The following is a 9,337-nucleotide window of genomic DNA, read 5'->3' as shown; positions in this document are numbered from 1 at the left end:
GGTCTACTGGAATTGAAGCAGTCTCCGTTTACGGATTCCATTCTGTTTTGCAAACTAGAGCTAGCATAGGTGTTACAAATCAGATGTCAAAACCCCGAGTGAACTCAAGAACCAAGAAAGAAAACTGTCAAATAATCTTTGTGCTGCTAACTGTGCCTTGGTCTGCTTGTCTTGGGTGAAATTTCGTCTTTGCCTGCCTCCGCCTTTCTCTTGCGGGCGCTGCTGCTATCTCCGCTGCTGTTGTCTGTGGTGTCGCTGCTGTTATTTGTGGGGTTACTGATGGTATCGGTGCCGCTGCTGTTGTTTGTGGGGTTACTGCTGGTGTTGCTATCGGTGTTGCTATCGCTGTTGCTTAGGAGGTCGTCTTCTTCCTCCTGGTGGTAGTGCTCCTTGCACCTGCTCTTCATTATGTGGGGCTTCAGCTTGCTCATGTCTGATAGCCGTACTGGTTTCAGGAAAAACTCGTTCGCCCCTTCCTCCAGGCACCTGATTCAGAATATCAATAAATGTATCAGAGTCCATTCTAAGGTCATATATTCTTGTAGCATGATTCAGGAAACAGAAATTATTCTAAGAACTTCTCTACATTTTTTTTTTTTTTCCATTTCCAAATCTTTGGATACCAGCCTTTTGGAAATAGACAGGGAGGACAAGACAGAGACAACTGATGCTGGCGAGTTGCCTTCAACTACAATCCATTTTATATAGACACGATCAACTTGAAAGATCGACAGGATTGATCTCCGTATCATTACATATCTTTATTATTTATTTTCGCACTAAAGTATTTCGATATAGAATATTGGGACGACGTGATCTGGGACTGTGGCGGTGGTGGGACTTTGTTCCTTTATTACATGGCATGTGACGCCAAATCAGTAAAGGATTCTCACAGATCTTGGTGTTTAATTTAGTCCTAAGAATATTGGCTCATAATATATTTAGGTAGAACTACCTGAAATTTCTCTAGTTGTTGAAATAAGACGACATAACCAGGAGTCAAAGTTTATTCTTAGAAAACGTAATTCGCTGATTTTAGATACGAGAAGTTCAAATACAGTTCATCTGTTCACTCAGTTTTTATGCAAACCGGCGTTTAATTGTGCATCAAAATATCAGTGCTGTTTTAGGTATGACCTGAACAACAATAATTTTTATTTTAAGTCCATAAAAGGTGCTCACCTATTGATTCTGGAAGGTATGTTCTCAGATGACATGATCACAACCGGGATGTCTCTGAGAGATGACGATTCCTGCTTGAACAACCATAGACACACCATCAAGCACTGTGGGATCCATGCTTCAGTATATTAAATCAACTAACTGATGACACCTAGAAGATTTCCTAGAAAGGGAGAGAAAAAAAGAGATGCTGATTACCTTGATCTTCTTGAGAAGGTCATATCCTGTCATGCCAGGCATGCAGTAGTCTGTGATGATGAGGTTCACGTTCACCTCGACATCCTGCTTAGAAGCAAAACCAAAAATCAATCAGAAACCATTCTCCAGAACAAGAACACTGCCGTGATGCACACGATTAGGACATGTAAAACCATTTCTTACCAGGTGGTCTGCATGGACAGAAATTGAGGCGTCTTCACCATGGAGCCCCAAGAACTCCAGAGCCTTGGTCCCAGAATCAACAGTGGTAACTGCAGAAACAAAGGCCAACAAAATTCTGCATCAGATGCCATAGCAGGAAAATAACTGAGGCTGGAAATAAAACCAAAGGAGCATGGTATGATTGATACCTTGGAAAGAAGATGTCTTGAGGAGTCTTTCAATGAGCTTCCTATCAGGGAGGCTGTCATCCACAGCCAGGACATGGAACTGAGCCTCTGCAATTGCCACAGCCATTGTAGAAGAAAGAGTTGCGTTTTTTTTGTGTGTGTGATGAAGGAGGAGGTGGATGCTATGAGGAGAAAGCAAGTCTGGTAGAGGAAAGACAGGTGGTGTGCGTGCTTGGCATGAGATGGCTTCTTCCTTTGCTTTTCTAGGGTGTGTGGGTGGGGTTGAGTTTATATATACATCCAAGCACATGAAAAAAAGGATTCCAGGGAAGATATGTGGGAAAAAGTGGGTGGAGAAAACAAGTGTAATGACCAAAGGAAATCCCACCTCATGGAAAGCAAGATCCTCGGCAGATTTCCGCCAAATCTTGCCATGAATTGACTCCACAATAGAATAGACCCAGCAACATCAGCCACAGGGCCTATGGTCCACCATTTTCTTTTGTTCCCTCTCTTTTCCCCGTCTATCTGCGTCTGCCTTTAATTTTTCGTTTCTTGGGTTGTCCTCTTGCTTGGCTGACCTGAAAAGAAAGATTTGGGTCATTTCTGGCGATTTGGTGGAGACAAAAAAAGAGAAAGGAAATCTTGTACAGGTGTGACCTTCCGGTTTGATGTGCATCACCATCTATCTAGTCTGTTGCTACATCACTAGTTGCTTGCTACCCAGCACGTCCTGTCTACAAACTTGTTACCATCTACTCTCTCTATACAAAAATTTACTAATGTATATTAGTCTTGTCCTAAGTCAAACTTTATAAAGCTTGGCTAAGTTTACTGAAAAATCTAAAGTTTGACTAAGTTTACCGGAAAAAACATATCAATATCTACGATACCAAATAAGTATAATATAGAAATATTTCATGGTAGATCTAATAGTACTGATGTAATATTATAAATATTCATAGTTTTTCTATAATATTGGTCAAAATCTACAAAGTTTGACTTAAAAAAATGAATATACATTACATTTTCTTACATAGAGGGAGTATGTACGTAGTAGCAGAACTAGGTCTGGTTTTGATTTTTCAAATATGTTATTTGCAACTTTACCGCATGCAAGTCATCTTAACTAACGAACTCACTGGTCCCTTGCAACTTTACTTCTAATTTTCTCCGTTTACCCTACATTTTCGATTTAGTCGAAAAACTTTACAAAGTTTGATCTAATATAAAAGAAAAGTATATGCATTTATAATACTCCCTCCATACCGGTTTATAAACATAGATTTAAGAAGAACTTTAACCATTAATTTGGTCAACAAGATATGGAATATTTACCACAAAATTTATACCGTTGGAAACTTCTTTTGCATACGAATCCAATGGTATAATTTTTGAGGCATATAAATTATATTTGGTTGACCAAATTAATGGTTAAAGATTTCCTTGAAACACGTAATGGGCCTATAAACTGGTATGGAGGGAGTAGCAAATCCATGTGATACGGAAATAAACTTTACGTCAATTCTAATAATAAATGCTAGTGATTTTTTACATGGTCAAACTTTACAGTGTTTGCTTTGACTAAACCTAGAATATAGGGTAAATGAAAACCGATGGAATAAGGTTGCACTCTACACATGCGCCCCGGACACAAGTCAAAATATCCACTTACCTGCTAAACGAAATCAGCATATCGGCCAGAGCTAGGCGTCGCCTTATTAGCATAGTAAATAAAATAACAGCTACAGTACACAACACCAATGTCTTCTCTACAGCACCGGCACACCAACTTCCGTATCCTCCCGATTCGACGATCCATCCGCGGTCGCCTCACCAAATCCCAAACACAATCGCAGCCCACGCGAAGATCGATCAGAACGGGAGCAATATATATAGGAGCGTCTTTGGTATCTGCACCCATTTTAGGTTTTCCTAGAGACCTTCAAAATAAGCTCTGAGCTATATTCTGCACTTCGTTTATTAGCGTGGGTTATATCGGTGCCGTTTGTTTGGTTGCTTGCGTGTGATGCTTTAGTTTCACCTCTTGTTTACATGGTAACATTATCTCTCACCCATTACAACAATTATCATGCTACCGTTCACGGAGCTAGACACAACCACAACGACGCTGGAAATACCACCTCACCGTCGCCGCCGACGATGGTGGCTACCACCATGAATTACCACCCCCCTCGCGTGTGATGGGTGAAGAGAAAGTCAACACGTGACGGGAGAAGAGAAAGTCAACACGTGAAAGAAGAATAGCACACCGAAACAGCGGTGGCTAAAGAGGGGGACAACAGCAATTTTTAGGCTTAATTGCGAAAACCATGTGAACGTTAGGATTTGAACTTGAGCGAGACCTGGGGCTCTGATACCATGTTAAGCTTCATGCACTAGCCACTTGAACCAAAAGTCCGAACTGATGGAAAGGGCTAGGCAATCCATATATACACTTCACAACATTGTTTACATGGTAACATTATCTCTCACCCATTACAACAATTATCATGCTACCGTTCACGGAGCTAGACACAACCACAACAACGCATGGAAATACCACCTCACCGTCGCCGCCGACGATGGTGGCTACCACAGTACCACCATGAATTACCACCTCCCACCTTCGTCCACGAAGCTTGGCAGCCTACCACGATAGCGCGCAAAAATACCACCTTGCCGCCACCACCATGGATTGCCATATCTCACCTACCATCGCCACATCACCATCCACGAAGCCGGGCACAAAGCCTACCATGACGACACGCAAAAAATATCACCATGGTGTCGACAAGAACGGTGGCTGATACGTCTCCAACGTATCCATAATTTCTGTTGTTCCATGCTTGTTTTATGACAATACTTACATGTTTTGCTTGCACTTTATAATATTTTTATGCGTTTTCCGGAACTAACCTATTAACAAGATGCCACAGTGCCAGTTCCTGTTTTCTGCTGTTTTTGGTTCCAGAAAGGCTGTTCGGGCAATATTCTCGGAATTGGACGAAATCAACGCCAAACCTCCTATTTTTCCCGGAAGGCTCCAGAACACCGAAGAAGATTCGGAGAGGGGCCAGAGGGCCACCACACCATAAGGCGGTGCGGCCTGGCCTGGGCCCGCGCCAGCCTATGGTGAGGAGCCCCCAGGCACCCTCCTGCGCCGCCTCTTCGCCTATAAAACCCCTTTCGACCTAAAAACACAGTACCAATTGACGAAACTCCAGAAAGACTCCAGGGGCGCCGCCGCCATCGCGAAACTCCAATTCGGGGGACAGAACTCTCTGTTCCGGCACCCTGCCGGGACGGGGAAGTGCCCCCGGAAGCCATCTCCATCGACGCCACCGCCTCCATCATGCTCCGTGAGTAGTTCCCCCATGGACTACGGGTTCTAGCGATAGCTAGTTGGTATTCTCTCCTCCATGTACTTCAATACAATGATCTCATGAGCTGCCTTACATGATTGAGATTCATCTGATGTAATCGGTGTTGTGTTTGTTGGGATCCGATGGATGATACATTATGATTAGTCTATCTATAAAGTTTGTGAAGTTATTGTTGCTGCAATCTTGTTATTCTTAATGCTTGTCACTAGGGCCCGAGTGGCATGATCTTAGATTTAAGCTCTATACTTATTGCTTAGATTGTATCTACAAGTTGTATGCACATGTCACTGTCCGGAACCAAAGGCCCCGAAGTGACGAAATCGGGACAACCGGAGGGGATGGCGGTGATGTGAGGGACACATGTTTTCACGGAGTGTTAATGCTTTGCTCCGGTACTCTATTAAAAGGAGTACCTTAATATCCGATAGTTTCCCTTGAGGCCCGGCTGCCACCGGCTGGTAGGACAAAAGATGTTGTGCAAGTTTCTCATTGCGAGCACGTACGACTATAATTGGAAAACATGCCTACATAATTAATAATACGGATGTTCTGTCTTAATGCTTTGATTCCTATCAATTGCCCAACTGTAATTTGTTCACCCAACACTTGTCACTTATTGGAGAGTTACCACTAGTGTAGATCTCTGGGAACCCCGGTCCATCTCTCATCATCATATACTCGTTCTATATGTCATTGGAAGTAGTATCAACTATTTTCCGGTGCCATTGCTCTCATATTGCTATTACTCGCTGCTTGTGTTACTATTACTACTGCTCTTATATTACTGCTACTTTCACATCACCCTCGTTACTAGTGCTTTTCCAGGTGCAGCTGAATTGACAACTCGGTTGTTAAGGCTTATAAGTATTCTTTACCTCCCCTTGTGTCGAATCAATAAATTTGGGTTTTACTTCCCTCGAAGACTCGCCGCGATCCCCTATACTTGTGGGTCATCAAGACTGTTTTCTGGCGCCGTTGCTGGGGAGGCATAGCTCTACTCATAAGTTCACCTGGGGAGTACACTCTACCTCTCTCTCTGTTTTATTTTATTTTGTTTTGCCTAGTTTACTTTTGTCTAGTTTATTTGTGCTTAGTTTATTTCTGTCTAGTATTATTTTGCTTAGTTTACTTTTGCTTAGTTTCTTTTTTTCTTGTTTTACTTTCCTCATATACCTGAAAATCCATAAAAATTAGAAAAATCTAAAAATTAAAAACTGCTATTATGGGAGAACCTACAACCTACTTGGAGCTCATAGAATGTTATGATAATTATAGAGAATCAAGAACTGGTAAAATAATGAGTGCTATGATGGAAAAATTGAATACAATGGCTAGAATCTTGCTTAGACGCCATGATATAAACTGTTGCTCTCAACAGGATACTAAACATCTTAAATTTCAATGTGGCTTTAGTGAGGAATTTTTAATTAAAAACTATAATCGGAATTGCTATATTCATTATGGGTTCGAAGAGGTAGAACAATTTGTCTTATTTATGGGAGCCTCCGAGATAGAATCCTTCATGGTTGAGAATTATGAAACTTGTGCTATTTGTAAGGACCTTAAAGATTATGTCTCTACTATCCTTAATTCTTGCATAGAATGCTACAATGGTAATCCTTATATCATTGATTATAAAGAGAGACTCATTAATGCACAAGAATGCACTCACAATTTGCAGGAACCGGTGGAAGAAGAAATTGATGAACCTGAAAGCTCATTGGATGAAAAAGAAGAGGAGAGTGATGAACAAAAGGAGGAAGAATGGATTAGCTACCCATGCCAACCTTCTAATGAGAGTAACTCTTTATCTCTTACACTATTTGATTATCCTCCATGCTTACCGGAAGAGGTTGAATGTTATGTTCCTGTGGATTCTCTTGAAATAGTACCTATGAGTAATACTTGTGAGAATAATTATTCTACTATTATTTATGATAATCCATGCTACTTTGATAAATCTTATGATAATGCTTTGTTTGTGCCTGATGTCGAAAAGCATGGTACTAAAGAGTTTTGCGTAGCAAATGTTTATGATAAAGCTCTAGATGATGGTCCTATGTTACTTGATACTATTAATTGTACTACTAATGAAAATGGGATTGGAGAGTTCTTGACTTATTCTATGAGTCCCATATCTCTTGAGATTGATCAATCATCTTATATTGATAAAAGTGAGTTTGAAAGTTTTAATTCCACTATTTTTGAGCTTGATAAAAATTATATGTTTATGGATCATGAGAAACATGCTTTATGTGATAGTTATATTGTTGAATTTGTTCATGAAGCTACTGAAAATTATTATGAGAGAGGGAAATATGGTTGTAGAAATTTGCGTGGTACTAAAACACCTCTCTATGTGCTCAAAATTTTGAAGTTGCACTTATTTTGTCTTCCTATGCTTGTTACTTTGCTCTTCATGAACTTGTTTATTTACAAGATTCATTTTCATAGGAAGCATGTTAGGCTTAAATTTGTTTTGAATTTGCTTTTTAATGCTCTCTTTTGCTTCAACTCCTATTTCTTGCGAGTGCATCCTTAAAACTGCTGAGCCCATCTTAATGGCTATAAAGAAAGCAACTTCTTCGGAGATAACCCATGTGTTATTTTGCTACAGTACTTTGTTTTATATTTGTGTCTTGGAAGTTGTTTACTACTGTAGCAACCTCTCCTTATCTTAGTTTTGTGTTTTGTTGTGCCAAGTGAAGCCTCTAATCGAAGGTTGATACTAGATTTGGATTTCTGCGCAGAAACAGATTTCTATCTGTCACGAATTTGGGCTGTTTTCTCTGTAGGTAACTCATAAAAATATGCAAATTTACGTGCGTCTTCCTCAGATATGTACGCAACTTTCATTAGTTTTGAGTTTTCTGATTTGAGTAACGGAAGTATTTCTTTTAAATTCGTCTTTACTGGCTGTTCTGTTTTGGCAGATTCTGTCTCTGTTTTTTGCATTGTCTCTTGTGGATTTTAAGCAAGGCTTTCTACATGTGGAGAGCTGTAGCTAATGTTTTATTGAGTTCTTGCAATGTGTCACTACAGGACCAATGTGGATTCAAATTTTTTGAGTACTAACCCCTCTAATGAAGTTTATGAGAAGTTTGGTGTGAAGGAAGTTTTCAAGGGTCAAGAGAGGAGGATGATATATGATCAAGAAGAGTGAAAAGTCAAAGCTTGGGGATGCCCCGTCGTTCATCCCTGCATATTTCAAGAAGACTCAAGCGTCTAAGCTTGGGGATGTCCAAGGCATCCCCTTCTTCATCAACTTATCAGGTTTCTTCTATTGAAACTATATTTTTATTCGGTCACATCATATGTGCTTTACTTGGAGCGTCTGTGTGCTTTTATTTTTGTTTGAATAAATTCGGATCCTAGGAATCCTTGTTTGGGAGAGAGACACGCTCCGCTTTTTCATATGAACACTTGTTCTTCGTTTTACTTTTAATGTTCAATGATAAAAGTTGGAAGCTACAGCACTTATGGTTATTTGGTTGGAAACAGAAAATGCCTCATATTGACTTGGATAATTTGACACTTGGCAATTTTTTTGAGCTCTCAAGTAGATCATGATTAAGTTTTTTTTCATGTAGTTTAAACCTATTAGTGGAGAACTACCGTAGAGCTTGTTGAAATTGGTTGCATAATTGATCTCTCTTAAGGTCTAGATATTTTCTGGTAAAAGTGTTTGAGCAACAAGGAAGACAGTGTAGAGTATTATAATGCTTGCAATATGTTCTTATGTGAGTTTTGCTGTACCGGTTCATACTTGTGTTTTCTTCAAACAACCTTGCTAGCCTAAGCCTTGTATCGAGAGGGAATACTTCTCATGCATCCAAAATTCTTGAGCCAAAACCTATGCCATTTGTGTCCACCATACCTACCTACTATGTGGTATTTCCCGCCATTCCAAAGTAAATTGCTTGAGTGCTACCTTTAAACAATTCAAAATGCTTCTCAATTTGTGTTAATGTTTTATAGCTCATGAGGAAGTATGTGGTGTTTATCTTTCAATCTTGTTGGGCAACTTTCACCAATGGACTAGTGGCTTCATCCGCTTATCCAATAATTTTGCAAAAAGAGCTGGCAATGGGATTCCCAGTCCCAAATTAATCAAACTAAATAGACACTCCTCCATGGTATGTGATTGTTGGACGGCACCCGAAGGATTCGGTTAGCCATGGCTTGAGAAAGCAAAGGTGGGGAGGAGTGTCATCATAATAA

General features: G+C 40.2%; 1 protein-coding gene across 1 annotated transcript; it reads right to left on the bottom strand.

The window, feature by feature from the left end:
* Positions 1-12: 12 nt before the first annotated feature.
* Positions 13-2,000, bottom strand: LOC124653506 (two-component response regulator ORR9-like). The gene is made up of 5 exons (XM_047192561.1): positions 1,752-2,000; positions 1,564-1,652; positions 1,381-1,464; positions 1,183-1,253; positions 13-486 (listed from the first exon to the last, which is right to left on the bottom strand). The coding sequence occupies exons 1-5, from the start codon at positions 1,855-1,857 to the stop codon at positions 147-149; spliced, it is 690 nt and encodes a 229-aa protein (XP_047048517.1). The 5' UTR covers positions 1,858-2,000; the 3' UTR covers positions 13-146.
* Positions 2,001-9,337: the final 7,337 nt, after the last annotated feature.

The sequence above is a fragment of the Lolium rigidum genome, chromosome 5 (assembly GCF_022539505.1).
Source record: "Lolium rigidum isolate FL_2022 chromosome 5, APGP_CSIRO_Lrig_0.1, whole genome shotgun sequence".
Lineage (NCBI taxonomy): Eukaryota > Viridiplantae > Streptophyta > Magnoliopsida > Poales > Poaceae > Lolium > Lolium rigidum.
Note: the sequence above shows the minus strand (reverse complement) of the source record. Positions and strands in the feature narration are given on the sequence as shown.

Excerpts from the sequence above, each read along its gene's own strand:
- LOC124653506 (XM_047192561.1), bottom strand. The coding sequence starts at position 1,857 with ATGGCTGTGGCAATTGCAGAGGCTCAGTTCCATGTCCTGGCTGTGGAT. Across the intron at positions 1,653-1,751 it reads CAAGACATCTTCTTTCCAAG|TTACCACTGTTGATTCTGGG; the intron begins GTATCAATCATA and ends TTGTTTCTGCAG. Across the intron at positions 1,465-1,563 it reads CTGTCCATGCAGACCACCTG|GATGTCGAGGTGAACGTGAA; the intron begins GTAAGAAATGGT and ends GCTTCTAAGCAG.